The 23,412-nt window shown below is 38.8% G+C and overlaps 2 protein-coding genes across 10 annotated transcripts in view; one reads left to right on the top strand and one right to left on the bottom strand.

Annotated features, from left to right (window-relative positions):
* PEX13 (peroxisomal biogenesis factor 13) overlaps nucleotides 1-13,747 on the bottom strand; it is a 47,337-nt gene extending 33,590 nt beyond the window's left edge. For both annotated transcript variants that reach the window (XM_055540213.1, XM_055540212.1), the window contains exon 1: nucleotides 13,525-13,747. In XM_055540213.1, the coding sequence (XP_055396188.1) occupies nucleotides 13,525-13,616 (92 nt within the window). In that variant the 5' untranslated portion in view covers nucleotides 13,617-13,747. The remainder of the gene's footprint in view (nucleotides 1-13,524) is intronic.
* Nucleotides 13,748-14,006: 259 nt separating this feature from the next.
* The window catches only part of PUS10 (pseudouridine synthase 10), an 84,740-nt gene continuing 75,334 nt past the window's right edge, over nucleotides 14,007-23,412 (top strand). For 2 of the 8 annotated variants that reach the window (XM_055540197.1, XM_055540203.1), the window contains exons 1-4: nucleotides 14,180-14,240; nucleotides 18,484-18,624; nucleotides 21,146-21,409; nucleotides 22,131-22,217. In XM_055540197.1, the coding sequence (XP_055396172.1) occupies nucleotides 14,232-14,240; nucleotides 18,484-18,624; nucleotides 21,146-21,409; nucleotides 22,131-22,217 (501 nt within the window). In that variant the 5' untranslated portion in view covers nucleotides 14,180-14,231. Of the gene's footprint in view, nucleotides 14,241-14,961; nucleotides 15,253-18,483; nucleotides 18,625-19,608; nucleotides 19,842-21,145; nucleotides 21,410-22,130; nucleotides 22,218-23,412 lie in introns of those variants that run through there. The other 6 variants (XM_055540201.1, XM_055540202.1, XM_055540200.1 and 3 more) reach the window with 6 other exon arrangements.

The raw sequence follows: 23,412 nt of genomic DNA, 5'->3' as shown, positions 1-23,412 counted from the left end.
TTAGGAAATTTGCTAACAACAGATTACAAGTTTTAGAAAGTTACGGAGCTAAGAAGGGGGAAAGAAAGTGAAAGTCGCTCAGTCGTGTCTGACTCTTTGTGACCCATTCTCTAGGCTAGAATATTGGAGTGGGTAGCCTTTCCTTTCTCCAGGGGATTTTCCCAACCCAGGGACTGAAATCCAGGTCTCCCACATTGCAGGCGGATTCTTTACCAACCGAGCCACAAGGGAAGCCCAAGAATACTGGAGTGGGTAGCCTATTCCTTCCCCAGCAGATCTTCCCAACCCAGGAATTGAACCAGGGTCTCCTGCATTGCAGGTAGAGAGACTCTGATAAAGCATTGCAAGGGGAGATTCTGATAAAGCCTCAAACCCAGGAAATGAAACAAGTTAAAAACTGACTCAGTGACTTAATCTGTGATATCCTTAATGTAAGCTACCATTTTTATACCAAATTCTTACATGGGGAGTGGGTGTTGAGAGGGAGGTAGAAGCAGCAAAGAAACTTACCAGACACAGAGTACTGAATGTAGAAGGGAAAGGTGAGACAACAGAACTCACAAATTCCTACTCAAAATGGTCACATTAAAAATATTCAAAACTATACACAAGAAGAAATAAAAACACTAGGACACCAAAGTAACAAAAATCAACAATAAGAATTAAAGGTCATTCAAGGAAAAACTAAGTTTATATAATGACAAAGATTTTAAATATGTTTAGAATGGTCAGAGATGAGAATAAGAATTAGAGATTGAATTGATTAAAAAAGTTAAAGACATAAATGAAGTTATAACATCTGTAAAATAAAAAGTGAAAAAAACATGTAAGTATGAAAAATTTCATTAGAACTCTTATACACAATGCCCACAGACACAAGGAATCTTGTAATTATGAGGCAAAAAGAAAATTAGTTGTTGTACAATAAGGAACAAAGGAGAAATATAGAACTTGGGGAATTCTACTTCAAGTAATGGCATTCTAAGTAACCAGATCAACCCTTCCACAGAAAACAATTAAAAAGCTAGAGAGCCCATTTTAGATGTTTCTCAAGGGATGGGGGCCAGTTCCAGAGATGGCTGACAGTATGAGAAGCTGAGCAGAGCTTTTTAAAGCTTCTCTGAGCTAAGGAGACAGAAACTAGAGTTCAGAAGCCCAAAGAGGAGGGACAAGGTAATGCCCACACTTCAGACTGGGACCTTAAAAGGTCATATGCTAGGAGTAAGGGGGAAAAGGTTAACAAGAAATAGACTAGCCCAGGCAGAAACTGAAAAACCACAATTTCAAATTAGTTCAAATTTGAAATTATTAAAATGACCCTGGACTGCTACTGGCCCAAGGGGCCTGTCAAAAGTAAAACCCTCTGTGGGAAGAGACCATCCTAGGCCTCAAGTCGCCTTACATTGTCTATATATAATGTCCAGCTCTCACTGAAAAATAATTGAGCCTCTAATATGACAAAACTACATGTTAAAAAAAAAAAAGAGTGATGTTAGACAATAAAAATGATATATATTCAGATAATGGAATTATGAGGCAGAGACTTTAAACAACTATGCTACAAATACTCAAGAAAAAAAAAAAAGGCAAGACTGGGAATTTCAGCAGGGAATAGAAACTCTAAAGCTGGATCAAATGAAAATTCTAAAACTAAAAAAAATAAAGTACCTAAAACTATGAACTCAATGACTGACTCATTTAATATCAGATTAGATGACTGAAAGAAAAATAGCAGTGGACTAGAAGAGTGCTCAGAAGAAAATACTCAGAATGAAGCATGAGTAACAAAAGGACACATATAGAAAAGGGTGTAAGACATGGAGAGTATAGTGAAAAATAGAGCGTATATATATAATTAGAGCCAGAGAAGTGAAAAGATGATGAGCAGAAGTGATATTTAAAGAGGTAATGCTTGAGCCTTTCCTAAAATCAATGAGAGACATCAAGGCAGATTCAAGTTATCTATGAATCCCATCAAAAATAATATAATTAAAAATACATTAAAGCCCAATAAAGTATAACTGCTGGAAAAAAAAAAGGAGGGGGGTAATCTTGAAAGCAGCCAAAGCAAAAAAAGAGATTCCTTTTGAGGGAGCAAGAGTAAGAGAGGGATGACTGAAACTGTCAGAAAGCTGACACAAAAAGGAAGCCAAAAAAAATGTAGGTCCCCTGATGACAATGTTGAGTTAGCATATCTCTAGACTTCCTGTCAACTAAAGAATAGCTGTGTCTATAGTCCAAAGCACAGAAAATCAGATACCTTTCCTTATAGCAGAACTACCCCTGATATGTTTAATAGGAATTCTAGAAGAGATGGGAAAGAATAGTGCTCACACAATATTTAAAAACAGGATTGATGAGAGTTTTCCTGAAATAAAGACATGAATCCTCAGATTGGACACTGTGGGTACCAAGCACAAACACTGTAGCTGCTGAACAGAATACATATACATACATTAATCTGAACATTTGAACCCAGATTCAATCCCAAAGAAGGGCAATGCCAAAGAATGTTCAAACGACTGTACAAATGCACTCATTTCACATGCTAGTAAGATTCCGCTCCAAATCCTTCAAACCAGGCTTCAGTAGTATGTGAACCGAGAACTTTCAGATGTTCAAGGTGGGTTTAGAAAATTCAGAGGAACCAGAGATCAAATTGCAAACATTTGTTGGATCGTGGAGAAAGCAAAGGAATTCCAGAAAAACATCTACTTCTGCTTCAATAACTATGCTAAAGCTTTTGGCTGTGTGGATCACAACAAACTGTGGAAAACTCTTAAAGACACTGGAATATCAGACCACCTCACCTGTCTTCTGAGAAATCTGTATGTAAGCCAAGAAGTTAGAACCAGACATGGAACAATGGACTGGTTCCAAATTGGGAAAGAAATATGTCAAGGCTATATATTGTCACCCTGCTTATTTAACTTCTATGCAGAGTACATCATGCGAAATGCAGGGCTGACTGAAGCACAAGCTGGAATCAAGAATGCTGGGTGAAATATCAATAACCTCAGATATGCAGATGATACCACTCTAATGGCAGAAAGTGAAGAGGAACTAAAGAGCCTCTTGATAGAAATGAAAGAGGAGAGTGAAAAAGTTGGCTTAAAGCTCAACATTCAGAAAATTAAGATCATGGCATCTGGTCCCAACATTTCATGGCAAATAGATGGGGAAAAAGTGGAAACAGTGATAGATTTTCTTTTCTTGGGCTCCAAAATCACTGTGGATGGTGACTGCACCCATGAAATTAAAAGACACTTACTCCTTGGAAGGAAGGCTATGACCAACCTAAACATCATATTAAAAAGCAGAGACATCACTTTGCTGACAAAGGTCCATATAGTTAAACTTATAGTTTTCCCAGTAGTCATGTACGTAGGTAAGAGCTGGACCATAAAGAAGGCTGAAGACCGAAGAATACATGCTTTTGCATTGTAGTGCTGGAGAAGACTTTTGAGAGAACCCTGGACTGCAAGGAGATCACACCAGTCAATCCTAAAGGAAATCAGTCCTGAATATTCATTGGAAGGACTGATGCTGAAGCTGAAGCTCCACTACTTTGGCCACCTGATGCAAAGAGCCAACTCATTGAAAAAGACCCTGATGTCAGGAAAGACTGAAGGCAAGAGGAGAAGAGGGGAGCAGAGGATGAGATGGTTAGATAGCATCACTGACTCAATAAACATGAATCTGAGCAAACTCCAGGAGATAGTGAAGGACACGGGAAACTGGCATGCTGTACTTCATAGGGTCACAAAGAGTCAGACATGACTTAGTGACTGAACAACAAAGAGTCTAATAAAGCCGCAGAGAACGAAGGTATCAGGTAAAATTTTGAAAAATGCTAAGGAAAAGTCTGTAAAGAAATAAAAACTAGACTCCAAAGAAAAATTTCTGTAGCTTTAAAACTCTGATACCAAACCAGAAAGATACAAAGAAAGTAAATTAGAGGCCAAATTCACCTAGGAACATATATGCAAAATCTTAAAATATTATATTTCAACACTGTATTTTTTTTAAATCAAAATTAAGCAGAGTTCATCCAGAAATGCAACGATGATTCAACATTGGACCATTACGTGATGCAAGAAAACAAACAGTTATAATAAAATAAAAGCACAAAATATCCCAACAGATAAAAATAATTTATAAAATTTACTCATCATAATAAAAATCCAAGCAAGGTAACGAAATAGAAGTTTGCTGGCTATCTATCAAAAACAAAAAGCAAACATCATAATTGACAGCAAGACTTGAGAATAATTCCAATGAAAGCCTGGACCAATAGAAGTTCAGTTCAGTTGCTCTTTCATGTCCAACTCTTTGCAACCCCATGGACTGCAGCATGCCAGGCTTCCCTGTCCATCATCAACTCCCAGAGAATGCTCAAACTCATGTTCACTGAGTCGGTGATACCATCCAACCATCTCATCCTCTGTCATCCCCTTCACCTCCTGCCTTCAATCTTTCCCAACATCAAAGGTCTTTTCCAATGAGTCAGTTCTTCCCATCAGGTGGCCAAAGTTTTGGGAGCTTCAGTATCAGTCTTTCCAACGAATATTCAGGACTGATTTCCTTTAGGATGGACTGATTGGATCTCCTTGCAGTCCAAGGGACTCTCAAGAGTCTTCTCCAACACCACAGTTCAAAAGCATCAATTCTTCAGCGCTCAGCTTTCTTCGCAGTCCAACTCTCACATCCATACATGACTAGTGGAAAAACCAGAGCTTTGATTATACAGACCTTTGTTGGCAAAGTACTGTCTCTGCTTTGTAATATGTTGGCAAGGTTGATCACAGCTTTTCTTCCAAGGAGCAAGTGTCTTTTAATTTCATGAAGTCACTATCTGCAGTGATTTTGGAGTCCAAGAAAATAGTCTCTTGCTATTTCCATTGTTTCCCCATCTATTTGCCATAAAGTGATGGGACCAGATACCATGATCTTAGTTTTCTGAATGTTGAGTTTTAACCCAACTTTTTCATTCTCCTCTTTCACTTTCATCAAGAGGCTCTTTAGTTCTTCTTCACTTTCTGCCATAAGGGTGGTGTCATCTGCATGTGTGAGATTATTGATATTTCTCCTGGCAATCCTGACTCCAGCTTGTGCTTCAGTTAGCCCAGAATTTTGCATAATGTAGTCTAAATAGAAGTTAAATAAGCAGCATGACAATATACAGCCTTGACATACTCCTTCCCCAATTTGGAACCAGTTCATTGTTCCATGTCCAGTTCTAGCTGTTGCCTCTTGACCTTCATACAGGTTTCTCAGGAGGCAGGCAAGGTGATTGTTATTTCCATCTCTTGAGGAATTTTCCAGTTTGTTGTGATCTACACAGTCAAAGGCTTTAGCATAGTCAATAAAGCAGAAATAGATGTTCTTCTGGAATTCTCTTGCTTTTTCGAAGTTTCAACAGATGTTGGCAATTTGATCTCTGCCTTTCTTCTGCCTTTTCTAAATCCAGCTTGAACATCTGGAAGTTCTTGGTTCATGCACTGTTGAAGACCAGCTTGGAGAATTTTCAGCATTACTTTGCTAGAGTGTGAGATAAGTGCAATTGTGTGGTAGTTTGAACATTTTGGGGCACTGCCTTTGTTTGGGACTGGGATGAAAACTGACCTTTTCCAGTCCTGTGGCAACTGGTGAGTCTTCCAAATTTGCTGGCATATTCAGTGCACCACTTTCACAGCATCACCTTTTAGGATTTTAAATAGATTAAGCTGGAATTTCATCACCTCATTAGCTTTGTTCGTAGTGATGTTTTCTAAGGCCCACTTGAGATCCACTCCAGGATGTCTGACTGTAGGTGAGTGATCACACCATCATGGTTATCTGGGTCATGAAGATCTTTTCTGTATAGTTCTTCTGTGTATTCTTGCCACCTCTCCTTAGTATCTTCTGCTTCTGTGAGGTCCATATCGTTTCTGTCCTTTATTGTGCCCATCTTTGCATGAAATGTTCCCTTGGTGTCTCTAATTTTCTTGAAGAGATCGCTAATCTTTTCCATTCTATTGTTTTCCTCTATTTCTTTGCATTGATCACTGAGGAAGGCTTTCTTATTTCTCCTTGCTATTCTTTTGAACTCTGCATTCAGACGGATATATATCTTTTTCTCCTTTACCTTTTGCTTCTCTTCTTTTCTCAGCTATTTGTAAAGCCTCCTCAGACAACCATTTTACCTTTTTGCATTTCTGCTTCTTGGAGATGGTTTTGATCACTGCCTCCTGTACAATTTTATGAACCTCCAACCAGAGTTCTTCGGGCACTTTGTCTATCAGACAGAATGAAAACCACAAGCACAGAAAACTAAACTGATCACATGGAGCACAGCCTTGTCTAACTCAATGAAACTGAACCATGTCATGTAGGGCCACCTGAGAGAGGTCACGGCAGAGAGTTCTGACAAAACATGGTCCACTGGAGAAGGGAATGGCAAGCCACCTTAGTATTCTTGCCTTGAGAACCCCATGAACAGCATGAAAAGGCAAAAAGATATAACACTGAAAGATGAACTCTCCAGATTGATAGTTACCCAATATGCTACTGGAGAAGAGTGAAGAAATAGCTCAGGAAAGAATGAAGAGACTGAGCCAAAGCAAAAACAATCAGATCAGATCAGTCGCTCAGCCGTGTCCAACTCTTTGCAACCCCATGAATCGCAGCACGCCAGGCCTCCCTGTCCATCACCAACTCCCAGAGTTCACTCAGACTCACGTCCATCGAGTCAGTGATGCCATCCAGCCATCTCATCCTCTGTCATCCCCTTCTCCTCTTACCCCCAATCCCTCCCAGCATCAGAGTCTTTTCCAATGAGTCAACTCTTCATATGAGGTGGCCAAAGTACTGGAGTTTCAGCTTTAGCATCATTCCTTCCAAAGAAATCCCAGGGCTAATCTTCAGAATGGACTGGTTGGATCTCCTTGCAGTCCAAGGGACTCTCAAGAGTCTTCTCCAACACCACAGTTCAAAAGCATCAATTCTTCGGTGCTCAGCCTTCTTCACAGTCCAACTCTCACATCCATACATGACCACAGGAAAAACCACAGCCTTGACTAGACAGACCTTTGTTGGCAAAGGAATGTCTCTGCTTTTGAATATGCTATCTAGGTTGGTCATAACTTTCCTTCCAAGGATTAAGTGTCTTTTAATTTCATGGCTGCAGTCACCATCTGCAGTGATTTTGGAGCCCATAAAAATAAAGTCTGACACTGTTTCCCCATCTATTTCCCATATGACTGATGATGGAAGTAAAGTCCAATGCTGTAAAGAACAACATTGCGTAGGAAACTGGAATGTTAGGTCTATGGACCAATACAAGGATGTTGGCTATTTATGCTGGCTTATTTATAAATGACAGGATTGTCAATATGGGATTTAAAAAACTTGAACCAAATCATCAGGGCAAATTAAGAGTCTGACATTAAGCTGGATATAATATCTGTATGTTATAAAGGATAGGGAAGAACTTCATGGGAACTACAATAAAACATTACATAAGGTAAAAAAAGGATAAAATTTTCACCAATTTCACCTTACACAATAATCATGGATGAAAAGACTTACTTATCTATAAATGGAATTTCCAATAAAATATAAAGTTCAAATAAAAAAATCCCAGTAAGTCTTTTTATAAATGCTAAATGTAACAAAAGCAATTATGAAGTACAGCAATGCATGAAGGATCCTGACAAACCAAATATAAAAACTTATTATAAAGACAGTGTGGTGTTAGCATGCTGCTGCTGCTGCTGCTAAATCGCTTCAGTCGTGTCCGACTCTGTGCAACCCCACAGACGGCAGCCCACCAGGCTCCTCCGTCCCTGGGATTCTCCAGGCAAGAACACTGGAGTGGGTTGCCATTTCTTTCTCCAATGCATGAAAGTGAAAAGTGAAAGTGAAGTCGCTCTGTCATGCCCGACTCTTAGCAACCCCATGGACTGCAGCCTTCCAGGCTCCTCCGTCCATGGGATTTTCCAGGCAAGAGTACTGGAGTGGGGTGCCATTGCCTTCTCCGGTGTTAGCATAAGTATAGATAAATAGCACAACAGAACATATCATGTGCTGTGTGCTAAGTCACTTCAGTCGTGTCTGACTCTTTGTGACCCCATGGACTGTAGCCCACCAGGCTTCTCTGTTCATGGAATTCTCCAGGCAAGAGTACTGGCATGGGTTGCCACTTCCTCCTCCAGAGATCTTCCTGACCCAGGGATCAAATTGGGGTCTCCTGCATTGCAGACAGATTCTTTACTGTCTGATCCACCAGAAAAGCCAGAAATATAAAACAGATCCTAAATTTTATTATCATCAGAGAAGTGCAAATTAAATATAATTTCACACGCATTAGATTCAGAAATACAGTACTATAAAATAACATCAAGTGTTGGAAAAAATATAGAGAAACAGAATACCCTGCTAGTGAAAATGTAAAAATTGGTATACAACCACTTTGAGGAGTGTCATGGTAATAGTCAATAGTGGAAGATAAGCATACTCTTCCAACTAAGTAACTCACCTCTCAGAAAACCTCATGGAAATGTGAACAAGGAGAAAGACACAGAATGCTTACTGAAAGTAGTAGTAGCTTTAAACAACTAATTCTGTAATATATACACAATTTACTTCTATATAACAGAATATGTATGCTCAGTCGTGCCTGACTCTCTTGTCACTCCATGGACTGTAGCCCGCCAGGTTCCTCTGTCTGTGGAATTTTCAGGCAAGGAGCAGGTTGCCATTTCTTCCTCCAGGGGATCTTCCCAACCCAGTGATCAAACTTGCATTTCCTGCACTAGCAGACAGATTCTTTACCACTGAGTCACCTGGGAAGCCCCTATATAACAGAATATTCTATGGCAATTAAAACATACTAGAAGAATACATCACTTTATAAAGCCTTGCTTTATCATGCTTTGCATATAGTGTTTTACAAATTGAAGATTTGTTGCAATCCCGCGTCAAGACTAGGTATCTGCGCCATTTTCCCCCCAAACTTTTAAAAATTTTGTATTGGGGTATAATTAACAATGTTGTGGTAGTGTCAGGTGAAGAGCAAAGGGACTCAGCCATACATATACATGCGTCCATTTTCCCCTAAACACCCCTTCCACCCAGGCTGTCTGCGCCAATTTTTTTTTTTTTTTTAACAGCATTTGCTCACTTTGTGTCTCTGAGTAACATTTTGGTAACTCTCACAATATTTCAAACTTTTTTGTTATTATTATATTTGTTATGGAAATCAGTGATCTTTAATGTTACTACTCTACTTGTTTTAGGACACCAAGAACTGCACTCATAAGACAGCAAACTGTCAAAATATATGTTGTGTGTGTTCTGACTGCTCCACTGACCAGCCTTTCCTCCAAAGTCTCTCTCTTTGCAGGATCCTCTTATTCTCTGAGACATAAAAATGTTGAAATTAGGCTAATCCACAACCCTACAATGGCCTCTAAGTGTTCAAGTCAAAGGAAGAGTCACAAATCTCTAACTTTAAATCAAAAGCTAGCAATGAGGGCTTCCCTGGTGGTACAGTGGATAACAATTGGCCTTGCAAAGCAGGGGACATGGGTTCAATCCCTGGTTGGGGAACTAAGATCTCACATGCTGAGAGGCAACTAAGCCCACACATCCGTGTGCCACAGTGAAGATCTTGTGTGCTGCCACACAACTAAGACCTAATATGGCTAACATAAATAGATAAATATTTTTCTAGAAAAGAAAAAAGTTAGAAATGAATAAGCTTAGTGAGGAAGGCATGCCAAAAGCCAAGACAAGCCAAAGGCTAGGCCTCTTACACCAGTTAGTCAAGTTGTGAATACAAAGGAAAAGTTCTTGGAGGATATTAAAAATGCTACTCCAGTGAACATGTGAATAAGAAAGTGAAACAACCTTATTGCTGATATGACAAAAGTTTTAGTAGTCTGGCTACCTCAAATCAGCCATTAATATTCCCTTAAGCCAAAACCTAATTCAAAGCAAGGCCCTAACTCTTCAGTGCTGTGAAGGATGAGAAAGGTGAGGAAGCTGCCGAAGAAACTTCTGAAGCTAGCAGAGGTTGGTTCACAAGGTTTAAGGAAAGAAGCTGTCTCTATAACAAGGGAGTAGAAGATAAAGCTGCAAATGCTAATGCAAACACTCTAGCAAGTTATCCATTAATGAACGTGGCAATGCTAAATAATAGATTTTCAATGCAGACAAAAAAACAGCCTTTTATGGGAAGAAGATGCCATTTAGGACTTTCATAATCAGAGGGAAGTCAATATCAGGCTTCAAAGCCTCAAAGAACGATCTGTTAGGGGCTAATACAGCTGGTGACTTGAAGGTGAAACCAATGCTCATTTACCATTCTGAAAATCCTAAGACCTTTAAGAATTATGCTAAATCTACTCTGCCTATGCTGTTATCAGTGGAACAACAAAGTCTGCACTACAGCATAACTGTTAACAATATGGTTTACTAAAAATTTTTAAGACCACTGTGGAGACCTCGTGCTCAGAAAAAAAGATTCCTTTCATATTACTGCTCACTGACAACTCAAGTGGTTACCCAAGAGCTGACAGAGGTGTACAACAAGATTAATGTTGTTTTCATGCCTGCTAATAAATATCCATTCTGCAGCCCATGGATCAAAGAGGCATTTCAACTTTTAAGTCCGATTATCTAAGAAATAAATTTCAGAAGGCTATAGCTGCCATAGATAGTGATTTCCATGATGGACTTGGGCAAAGTAAATTGAAAACCTTTCTGAAAAGTTTTCTTAACGGCACTTTTTAGATGCCATTAAAAACATCTGTGATACCTGGGACAAGTTCAAAATATCAATTTTAACAGGAGTTTGGAAGCAGATGATTCCAATCTTCATGGATGTCTTTGAGCAGCCCCAAAACTTCAGAGAAAAAAGTAACTGCAGATATGTTGGAAATAGCAAGAGAACTAAAGTGGAGCCTAAAGATGTAACTTTATTGCTGTAACCTCATGATTAGACTTCAATGTGTGAAAAGCTGCTTCTTATGGATAAGCAAAGAAAGTGGCTTCTTCAGATGGCATCCACTCCTGGTGAGGACATGAAGACTGTTGAAATGACAACAAAGGATATAGTCTATTATGTAAATCTAGTTGATAAAGCAGCATCAGAGTTTGAGAGGATTTACTCCAATTTTGAAAGAAGTTCTACTGTGGGTAAGATGCTATCAAATAGGATTGCATGCTACAGAGAAATATTTGAGAAAGGAAGAGTCAACCAATGTGTCAAACTTCATCATTGTCTTATTTTTAAAAACTGCCACAACCACTCCAGCCTTCAGCAATGGGGATAAGACTCTCTACCAACAAAAAGATTACAACTGGTTGAAGGCTCAGATGATAGTTTGCAATTTTTTTTTAGTAATAAAGTATCTTTAAGGTATGTACATTATTTCTTTAGACAAAATGCTACTGCACAGACTTCAATAGAGTGTAAACATAACTTTTATATGCACTGGGAAACCAAAAAACTCATGCGACTTGCTTTACTGCAATATTCCACTAATTGCAGTGGTCTGGAGCCCAATCTACAATATCTCCCAATCTACAATATCTGCCTGTACAGCTTATATGAATGAAAAAGATAAATTTCAAATAATACTTAGTGGAAAAACACTATGCAAATGATAACATACAGTTTGATAATATTTATTTAAAGTTTAAAAATATACTAAATAATACATACATACATATGTAATGTACACACAAACCCAAATACTAAAGTATAAAAACATTGGTGGTGGTGGTTTAGTTCCTAAGTTGTGTTCAACTCTTGCGACCACCATGGACTGTAGCCCACCAGGCTTCTCTGTCCACGGGACTTCCTGGGCAAGAATACTGGAGTGGGTTGCCATTTCCTCCTCTAACAAAAACATTATGCACAGTAAACACCAAATAGGGACAGTAGTTACTGTAGGAAAGAAGAACGGGAGGGTTTAACTGTTGCTCTACTTTTCATTTTGTAAAAGACCTGTGGCAAATCTGGCAAAATGTTACTAACTGCTTAAAGCTGGGAGTTAATACATGAGTATTTATCATCTTAGTCTCTACCAGTCTCAAGGTGTTTAACATATTACAATTCACATTTTCTTAAAAAGTGGGAAAATGGTTAATTTTACATAAACAGAACTTAACCAGAAGCAAGAATAAAAGTTTGCTCTTCCCAACAGCAGTCCAAATTTTTAAAGTGAGTCAACCACTCATAAAAAGAGGTAGCAGAAAGTGTCACCCAGCTTAACAGCATAATTAAACCTTATTACTTATGTGCCTATCATTATTAAATAAAGTAGCAATTGTGCTCAAACATCTTAATAAAAGATAACTAGATTTCAGAAGATAGCAGAAATTCATTCCAGTATGTTCACGATTTCTGTGTAAAGAAACATACCATAGTAGGTGATCTGACATTCCAGTCTCACCATCTGAATTAAGATGTCCAGATTCACAGACTTAGAGAACGAACTTATGGTTACCAGGGGCCAAGGGTGTGGGGGAGGAATAGATTGGGAGTCTGGGACTGATATGTACACACTGCTGTATTTAGATAATCAACAAGGATCTACTGTACAGCACAGAGAAAGCTGCTTAATATTCTGAAATAACCTAAATGGGAAAAGAATGTGAAAAAGGACACATGTATATGTATGATTGAATCACTTTGCTGTACACCTGAAACTAACACAACACTGTTGTTATGTTCCAATATAAAATAAAACTATAATATAGAATTTTAAAAAATTAAAAAGTCCAGATCCATCCAACACATATCACACAGGCCGTGAAATTCTCTTTAATTCTATTTTAACCTTTTTTGAGTTGTAGATTCATTTAACACTGATTAAAATAAAAAAACCTTAGGCCTTAGAAAAAAAAATCACTCGCTATGTAGCACACAAAGGCCACCGTTAGGCCTCAGTTTTGAACTCCCGCTTTCAAGTTGCTTTCACCAATCTCTATACGAAACAAGGCTGGGTTATGCTGGAAAAGAACGCAGAGCACAGGCTTGAGTTGTAGTTGCGTAAAACTGACCTTTTGGGCTTTCACCAACTTGTAGAGAGATGGTTATAAGGCTTCAGAGACTTTGCTCCCTAATGAGAGAGGCTGGGCAAATGTCTCTCTCACCTACAACGGACCGAAAGTCTCTTTAAGGTGGAGATGGCGGAGTTAAAAGAATCAAGCAGTTCAGTGTCCCTCAAAGAGAAGGGACACTGAAAAGAGAAAGGTACCTGCCCCTTGCTTCCGAGCACCCACACCCACACAGGCGCACAGGCACCCCCTGGAAAACGTCGCTATCGAGAGCTGCCGAATCAGAAACAGCTGTCTGACACCGAAACTACCCCTGCAGACGCCCCGGCTGCACCTCGACCCCCGAAAGGGTGCGGGTGGGAGCTGGTGGAGAGGGGGAGGGGACACCTGAGCACCAACAACGGCCTCAACCGCCTCCTGCCAAGTCCGCGCTGCGGCCCACAAAACTCGCGGCCTGAAGAATCACACACTCACTGGAAAGTGGGGCCAGGTCCTGGTCCCGGCCCGGTCCCCGGAATCCGGCGGGTCTCCCAGGGTTTCGGGGGAGGCGGCGGCTGGGACGCCATCTCCGCCTCCTCTCAGCTCCCGCTCGGAACTGGGACTCTCCAGGCCCCGGGACACCGGCCGCTTGAACGCCAGGCACAACTTGCAGAGCGCCGAGCCCTCCACCCGGACCGCCCCTGAAGTCAGGATGTGGCTCGTGGTGTTTTGCTGCTTGGGATTACAGTCTAGGTCTATACCACTAATCCATGGGAAGAAATGATCTCTTTTTATTTGTCCTAGAAAGAATTTCCATTCTAAACCGAGGATAAGAGTTCATCGATATTTCCGGCAGCGGCTACAGTGCCCCAGACGTCGGAGTCCCACGGAGGCTTCTTTGGGACAAGTCCCGCACCCTCCTGGAGTAATGCTCCACGCACTTCTCCCCCCGCGGAGGAGGCAGGGTGTGTTGCGACTTGCCAGGCATCTTGACTGATTTCCTTGCCAACATACAGGGGAGAGAGAGTTCTCTCAGTCCTCGCGTGAGAGACCTGGTACTTTCGTTCTAAAGCTCTTGTTTCCTCGGGGAACAGAATTGCTAGACGCAATAGGTGCGTTGTCTTTAGTCTTCCCCGTTCTCTCTGAGGGCTGGAAGGGGTTAAATTTCAGGCACTGGCGTCCTGGGAGAAGGTGAGGCTAGGATGTCTGAGGTGAGGGGTTGCGGACTGGGTGCCGGAGAGGTGTGGCTGGAGGGGATTGTTGCCTTCCTTCTGGAGAGGCTTTGATAGCAAGGAGGGGTGCGTGGGAAGTTTTTTGGATCTGAGTGAAGGGGAGAAGGGCTTGCTTGGTTGGCCGAAGACTCGAGGTTAGACCTGGGGATGAACTTTCCAGAAATTAGATTCCACTGCAGAGCGTATCGGTAGCGCGATGAAGTTACGAGCATCTCCTTATTTAAAAAATCCACACCCCACCCCACAAAACGAATTGACCCCCTTCTGTATGAAAATGAGTTTTAAAAGTTCCCAGGATGTGAGACTCAGCCTGGGTATTTTGCCTGCTCCTTTGCCATAAATAATTTCTGTAATCATCGGAGATGTGAAGAGAAAATTCATCCTCTCCTCTAGTAAACCAGGGACCGGGCGAGTTACCGCTGGTTTATGGAGAAGAGACTCTAGGGATCCTGACACCTGGGAAGAGGTTCTGTTGCAATATGTTCCAGTTGTTTGTGTACACATGTAAACTAAAAGCAACTATCTTGAAGGCAACCAACAATGAAAACCTTACAGCACGGGATGTATTTCTCAAGGCTTGCCTTCAAAGATAAGAAATCTAATATGCAATAACTGATTTCTCATGTTTTATGAAATCCTATCATTTCAGCGCTGTACGTTTGAAACCAAATTTAAGACACAGCCTATTTTCTCCCAACAGTGTTAACATGCTTGGGAAGTCGCTAGATGGTTGCCAGATAAAAATGATCTTGCTGCTGCTGCTGCTGCTAAGTCGCTTCAGTCGTGTCCGACTCTGTGCGACCCCATAGAGGGCAGCCCACCAGGCTTCCCCGTCCCTGGGATTCTCCAGGCAAGAACACTGGAGTGGGTTGCCATAAATGATCTTGAGAAGTTTCTAAATCCACTAACATAATTACAGAAGAGCGTTTTGTTCTGCTTTTTAAGACCTCTTCAAATTACTCAAGTCGGGAGTTTTCCTAATTCTAAACAGGTTTGAGAATTTTTTAGAGCTAAGAGATTATGATGTGTCATTTATTGACTTGCCTGATACTTTCATTCTAGTCAACCCACTAGAGGAACAAACATTGTCTTTAAGCCAAAGGAAAGGTAAAACATACATTTTAACAAAGAGTAAAGTCTCCAGTGAAACCTTCGGTACAAAGTGTCCTTTTTAAACATCACTCATGGATTTTTTTTTTTTTTTTGGTCAGGAGGGTTTATTTGTTTCTCTTTCTAATTAAAGCTTAATTCTCAATTAAATGAAATCCTTAACCTAGCTAATGGAAAGGAGGAGAAAAGATAAAGGGGCAAGATAGAGACAGTTTCTCTGTGAGGCCAGTGCATTAAGGATACACTTTAAATGCTGACAATCAGCTTCTTAAAGAATGCCAACCCCTTCTCTAACAGCACCAAACTGTTAGATTAAATGGGCTGGGGGAAGAGATTCAGATCTTTTGTAAATAATGGTCACACAGAGCTTCATTTTGTAAAGAGTGTTCTCCACATATTCTTTACTTCAGTTAAGTTCAGTCGCTCAGTGGTGTCCAACTCTTTGCGACCCCATGAATTGCAGCACACCAGGCCTCCCTGTCCATCACCAACTCCCGGAGTTCATTCAGACTCAAGTCCATCAAGTCGGTGATGCCATCCAGCCATCTCATCCTTTGTCGTCCCCTTCTCCTCCTGCCTCCAATCCCTCCCAGCATCAGAGTCTTTTCCAATGAGTCAACTCTTCACATGAGGTGGCCAAAGTACTGGAGTTTCAGCTTTAGCATCATTCCTTCCAAAGAACACCCAGGGCTTATCTCCTTTAGAATGGACTGGTTGGACCTCCTTGCAGTCCAAGGGACTCTCAAGAGTCTTCTCCAACACCATAGTTCAAAAGCATCAATTTTTTGGCACTCAGCTTTCTTCACAGTCCAACTCTCACATCCATACATGACTACTGGAAAAACCATAGCCTTGACTAGACAGACCTTTGTTGGCAAAGTAATGTCTCTGCTTTTGAATATGCTATCTAGGTTGGTCATAACTTTCCTTCCAAGGAGTGTCTTTTAATTTCATGGCTGCAATCACCATCTGCAGTGATTTTGGAGCCACAAAAAATAAAGTCTGACACTGTTTCCACTGTTTCCCCATCTATTTCCCATGAAGTGATAGAACCAGATGCCACGATCTTCATTTTCTGAATGTTGAGCTTTAAGCCAACTTTTTAACTCTCCTCTTTCACTTTTATCAAGAGGCTTTTTAGTTCCTCTTCCCTTTCTGCCATAAGGGTGGTGTCATCTGCATATCTGAGGTTATTGATATTTCTCCCGGCAATCTTGATTTCCAGCTTGTGCTTCTTCCAGCCCAATTATTTACTTTCCAAGCTCCAATTTACTTGGGCAACCCTAAATCAGTGTTTCCCAATCTGGGTGTCTGAAAGTTTTCACTGGTGTGTCCAGACAGACCTGATTTCCTTCCCTGCCTCTCCCTCCCAACTGCACATATTTAACTGAATTAGAACCCAGCCACAGGCAATCTGTTGTTTGTAGTCTTGCCTGCTCAACTGATTTTTATGGTGAAGAATTCCATAGAACTATCTACCTGTCTTCATTATTTTCTGTTAAGGATCTACTCTTGATAAGTGGCCACAAACATTTAGAAACTTGCATTTAGTAGTGGGTTTAAAAGGTTAGAAAACATAAACTGATTCTAAGAGTCACATCTTCATAGTAAGCAGTTGGTAAGAGCTTCACTCTCCCACTAATATTAAGCAAGTTCGTTTGCATTATGACATTGCACAAATTAAAGGTACCAGTAGTTTATCAGTACCTCAGTACCATTACCGGGAGAAGGCAATGGCACCCCACTCCAGTACTCTTGCCTGGAGAATCCCATGGGCGGAGGAGCCTGGTGGGCTGCAGTCCATGGGGTTGCTAAGAGTTGGACACGACTGAGCAACTTCCCTTTCACTTTTCATTTTCATGCATTGGAGAAGGAAATGGCAACCCACTCCAGTGTTCTTGCCTGGAGAATCCCAGGGACGGGGGAGCCTGGTGGGCTGCTATCTATGGGGTCACACAGAGTCGGACATGACTGAAGTGACTTAGCAGCAGCAGCAGCAGTACCATTACCTTGCAATTATGGTTTTATAAAACATCACTAGTTCCTCATTTTAAATTAATGTGAGCTGATTCTTTAATCAGAAGACCCTGCCCCCAAAAAGAATGATTTCATAATTTAATTTTTATTACCCCTCCTTCGAGGCAACAAGAGCCTATTCTCTATGGAGTATTTACTTCTAAATGAGTTTTTTCAAATTGAAAAGTAGTAAGTTGTTTTAGACAACAATTACTCTGAAATATTTTGCATTTAATTTGTTTTTGTTGGAATTTTTACTTGTGTATGGAAAGAATAGATTGTTCTCACTTTGCCAGTAGTTGGTTGTTTTTTAGTTATTTCATCAAAGTAAAATTGACATTTTTGAATCTACTGATCATTTTATTTTGAATACTTGTCTGCTTAGCTATCATTAAGGTCAGTCAAGTATTACATAACATAGAATGATCTGATTATTTTTTCTAGCAAAAATATAAAATTTATTCTTGGCTGTATGGTCTTCATTGCTGCACCTGCTTTTCTCTGGTTGTGGCAAGTGGGGACTACTCTCTTGTGGCACACGGGCTTAGTTGCTTTGCAGCATGGTGAACCTTCCTGAATCAGGAATCAAAACTGTTTCTCCTGCATTGGCAGGCAGATTCTTTACCACTGAACCACCAGGGAAACTGCTAGCAGACTCATTTTTGATTTCTAAGAGGAAAGTTGATCGAATTTACTACTCTGTGTTCTCAAACAATACTGAATGGTACAAAATAAAAAGCAGAATTACAGTCTTTATTCTTGTTTTCATTATCCTCCTCAGATACAACCATATTTTATTTGTTTTATTTTTATTTCTTTTGATTGATTTACTTATGTTGATGCACTTATCATAATCTAGAATGTTGAATCCTCGACAACTAGAAACTTTTACCTGATCCATCTAATAAATTGCCTTCGAGTTTATGTTTCAATATGGATGTAATGAAAGCAACGTTATTGGAGAGTACCAAATAGTGATTTCCAAATATGAACTTTTTATCCTTGAAGAGTCTTATCCTTAAAGGTGACCGTATATTTGTCTGTGAAAGTAAAGCACAAAAGATGCTCATTAGTTTTACTTATTCTTCTTTTCTAGTTGCAATTACTGAATATGTTTCCTCTGACTGTGGAAAACAAGCATGTGGCCCTGTCGTTGCTCAGTACTGGTACCTGTCCAAGATGTATCTTCAGATTCTGTGGTGTGGATTTTCATGCACCATACAAACTTCCCTACAAGGTATTTTCTTTCTTTCTAAAGTTAAGAAAGGGTCTCTATTTTTAAAGTCAGTACCTGTGTATTTGAGAGCAAGTATCTTCATTAAAAAACTGTAATGAAATAATTACTGATAATGATAATTTTAGAATTTCCATTACCATATAAATGTAAGTTCCTTCTTAAGTGATTATATGTAGCATTTAATATAGTAGGATCTTTGTGGAGCAATTTCCTGGTACATTTAATGTTTGCATAGACCTTCCCTAAAGACTATCTAGACAGAATATCACAAAATAGTGTTTCTCACCAGATTTTAGTAAAACATAACAGAAGGGGGTGGAAGCATTATGAGTTTGGTTGCTTTTTTTTCTTTTTATGTTTTACCACTTGTATTTAAATAGGGGTACTTGTAACTTTCTAGAAGTAAATGTTTATCATCTATCATCACTTGCTGCTATTCATAACAAAAAAGTAATATACTGAGGTCTTTGACATTTATGGTAATATACAGAGAGCTTTGACATTTTATAGAATATTTCATATAAGATATATAACATTTTGTGAAATATATTTTACTCTAATAGTGATGTTCATTTAAGAGGCAGATAGTAATTATATATGTATATAAATATGTACTTATATAAGCAGTACAAATTCACACACATGCATGCCTGCACGCTCAGTTTCCTATAATTAAAAAAAAATTTCCCAGAGACTTCCCTGGCTGTCTAGTGGTTAAGAATCTGTGCTTCCATTTCAGGGGGCATGGGTTCAATCCCTGGTTGGGGAACTAAGATCCCACATGCTGCACATGTCACAGACAGAAAAAAAATTTCCCAGGAGTTAGCAACAGCAGTCATTCCTTCTATGTATTAATCGTTTCTATTATCTTGGAAATTAGTAATTATGTCCGGTATTCATATACATTTTTATATGTCAAGTGCTCATATAATCCTCATAATAACCTATCAGGTAAGTACATACTATGATTATCTCTATTTTCAGATGACGAAACTGAGACACAGAGAGGTTAAGCAACCTGCCCAAAGTTACACAGCTATTAAGTGAGCAAGCTAGGATATGAACTGTCTGTCTGAATCCAAAGCCTAGAATTTGGAGCTAGAAGACATGGATTTGAACCCCAGTTCCACCACTTTCCAGCTTCAGTTTTCTCCTCTGTAAATGGGATTGATGATAACATCCACCTCACAGGATTTTAAGGGACAATATCTAATAACGTATGTGAAAACACTTTGAAAACTGAAAATGGTACATATGCTATGATAACGAATAAATATATCTGTATCATTTATATGCATAATAACTACAAAGTAGTAAGATTGAGTTTATGTAACTCTCTTCAATTATTTTCAAATACATTGTTTTATACATATGTTGTAAGTTTTGTATAGAGACTTAGTGTTACCAACTAATATATCATTTTATGTAAATAAACATGAAAATATCTGAGGACTTTATTGGGTAAATATACTTATATTTTGGTATTTTCTAATCATGTCATATATGTGCACATACATATTAATATATCTGTACAATGTTTATTGACATTATTGATCTTATGTAATAATAAACATGTTTGTGTGGGCCATAATATACCTGTATGTGTATATATGTATGAGTACATATTTCTCTGTTAAAGAGTTAATAGGAAAACTAATGTCTTAATAAAATGAATTAAATTTGTTTGAGTGAAAGATTTTTTCCTTTGGAGTCAGTAAATTGTAATGTGACTGAATTTCAAAGGGATATTTATTCAGCAACTGAACAATATCTGCCTAATTTAGACAAAACAGAAGAAAAGTCCTCTGAATATTTAGATGAGTGGAATGTCTGAAATATGAGAATGTTTGAAAGCAGTGCCACAATTTACATTCCAATACTAAGAGTGACAGAAATTAGGGAAATCAGAATGTAGCAAAGAGCTTTTTTCAATAATTGCCTGTTAGTGGTATGTAATTATGATGCCAAATTTCAGCATTGCCAGCATCTATTTACCTTTGTGTAGTTGATTGCCTTGAAATTATTTTTACTTAGTAGACTTTTAATCTAATTTTTTAGATTTTATATTAAACATTGTACATATGAGATTTTCGTGGTTGTGAGATTATTAAATAACCTAACATGAATGGAAATTCAGTTTGCATTTCTACTTGTTAATAATTAGAATTGAAGTTTTTTGTTTTGTTTGTGTTGCTGAAATTAACAAGTGAATGATCATCAAAACAGAACTACAAATCAAATCAGTAAATTTGTTAATGGAGCTTTTCCATCTCAGATTTAAGAATTTAGCTCCTCTGATGTATGAAACCCTTTTAAAAAAATATTCACACACATATTATAGGAACTAGGTAAATCTCTTCTAAATTCTCCCTAAAGCCAGTGCTGGTTATATAAAACAAATTTGTTGCTCCAGAATTGATGTAAAGCAGCATTGTATAAGTCTATGAAATATCATAATTTTCATTCCTGTTAAGGATATCGTCAAAGAGTCATTATTTTTTCTTTTTAATTAACTTTTCAGGAGTTGCTCCATGAACTACAAAAATTTCTGGAAGCTGAAGAAGATGAATTAGTTTCTGAGGTTCCAAACCCTCCTCCCAAGAAAATTCGACTCCAAGAACCAGAAGATCAGATTGATGGGATGGATAGTCTGAGTCAAAATGGAGAGGAAAAGCTCTCAGTGACTGAAGATGGAAGCAGTTCTTCCAAGAACTCAAATTTAAATGTATGCAATGTATGCCTAGGAATTCTTCAAGATTTCTGTGAAAAAGAGTTCATTAAAAAGGTACACTGGTTTTTTTTAAATTAATGTGTAATATATAAAGATTTTCAGTTCTAAGGCCTGTATCCAAAGGAAGAATGCCATTCATTTTAACTTGTTTCACACAAATGGATCATTGGAGTATTTTCTTAAATTTTTTAAAAAACAAAGTCTACTATTCTCAAATTACCTTTTTATCAACATGTATGAAAAAAATCAATGAAGTATGTATTCATGTATTTCTGTTATGAGTGCTGTTCAATTGAACAAAATATGGCAGTTTCCCTTTTGCTGTTTAACATAGCTAAGGAGTTAGAGAAACAGTTCTTTTTGAGACCTCTCAGTGTCTAGAAAAGATGAGTATTATAGCTTTGTGAAAGGTACATGATTGAAGGTGAGATTGCTTTTTGTTGCCACGTGTTAAGAGTGCCTATTTGGCTTTATTTTGTTTAACATCTTTTCTGAATTATCAGGTGACTTAATAGAACAGTATTTTGACATTCAATAGGTTATTCTGCAGGTGAGTCCTGGCTCTTTTGGTGCCTCGTGATATCAAATATTTGATTTCAGGATGTTTGTGAGAGTTTCCTACTCAAAGATAAAAGTTTAGAAGTTTTTCAGTGCTGTCTCTTGGACCAAAAATTCAAGTTATGAAGATTCCTGTAAAATTTTCAGCAATTCCTAGAACTCTGTATAACACTTTTTTTATGAAATAAAAAATACTTTCTATGTAATACATTTTTAGGTGTGCCAAAAGGTTGAGACCTCTGGGTTTGAATTCACCAACTTGGTATTGTCAGTCTCCTTCCCACCGCAGCTATCTGTAAGAGAGGTAAGGTCATTTACATTCATAAAACTATATGTGAAGTGTGCAATAGAATTCCTAAAAAATAGGGAAGTATAAATATTCCTTACCATATTATGTTTTCACAGTTTGTGTATTTATTGAATGTCTGAAAGCATTATATTATTATAAATGTTTAATAATGTTGAGTGAATGAATGAAAAAAGGAATTATTGGTTCAAGTTCGTCTATCCCTCGCAGGACTGCCATCTTTTTTAAAGGCCCTTATTCAGTAGCGACATTCATTGAGCATTAGCTCCGTGTGAGACATGCTGGTCAGAGAAAGAGATTTAACCAGGACTTCAGAGATCTTTGGGGCTTCCCTCTCAGTTGGTAAAGAATCTGCCTGCAATGTAGGACACCCCAGTTCAATTCCTGGGTTGGGAAGATCCTCTGGATAAGGGATAGGCTACCCACTCCAGTATTTTTACGCTTTTCTTGTGGCTCAGCTGGTGAGGAATCTGCCTGAAATGTGGGAGACCTGGGTTTAATCCCTGGGTTGGAAAGATCCCCTGAAGAAGGGAAAGGCTACCCAGTATTCTGGCCTGGAGAATTCCATGGACTGTATAGTCCATGGGGTCGCAAAGAGTCTGACATGACTGAGTGACTTTCATTACTACTACTACTACTCAGAGATCTTTGGGGGCAAATGTATGTGTTTTATAATGGTCCTAGGCTAAGGTCATTTTAATTTTGATGAGCCTTTCTTTTCCAAAGTAAAATATAAAAAGGTGACACCTCTTTTAGTCAATGGAAAAATGGAGAGAAAGTACTTTATTTTAACTTTTTTTCTTTAGTAAGTGAAAAAAAAATAGCAGGCATTATCATAACATTCCTGTGTGTAGAAACTGATGTGAAAACAAAGCTGTCTTTGCTAAAACTGTTAAATGTAGCATAGAGAGAATGACCTCTATAATCTTAACTTATAACGAGTTGTAAACACATCCATTTGTATGTATGAGGTATCTTTTCCCCAAGAATCCCAAAACTTCACCTTTTATCTGTACCATCACTTTCTTTGGGTGAGTATGTTTATTAGCCCCTAAAAGGCTAAATGTTGACTTAAAACTTGTTGAAGCTGAATAAATGAAAAAGAAGAGGTGGGATGTGAAAAAGAGTAGAGTGATTTTCAGTAGTGTCTCTGTTGATGACAAGATAAGAGAGCAAATGAAAGAGTAAAGGG

The sequence above is a fragment of the Bubalus kerabau genome, chromosome 11 (genome assembly GCF_029407905.1).
Source record: "Bubalus kerabau isolate K-KA32 ecotype Philippines breed swamp buffalo chromosome 11, PCC_UOA_SB_1v2, whole genome shotgun sequence".
Classification (NCBI taxonomy): Eukaryota; Metazoa; Chordata; class Mammalia; order Artiodactyla; family Bovidae; genus Bubalus; species Bubalus kerabau.
Note: the sequence above shows the minus strand (reverse complement) of the source record. Positions and strands in the feature narration are given on the sequence as shown.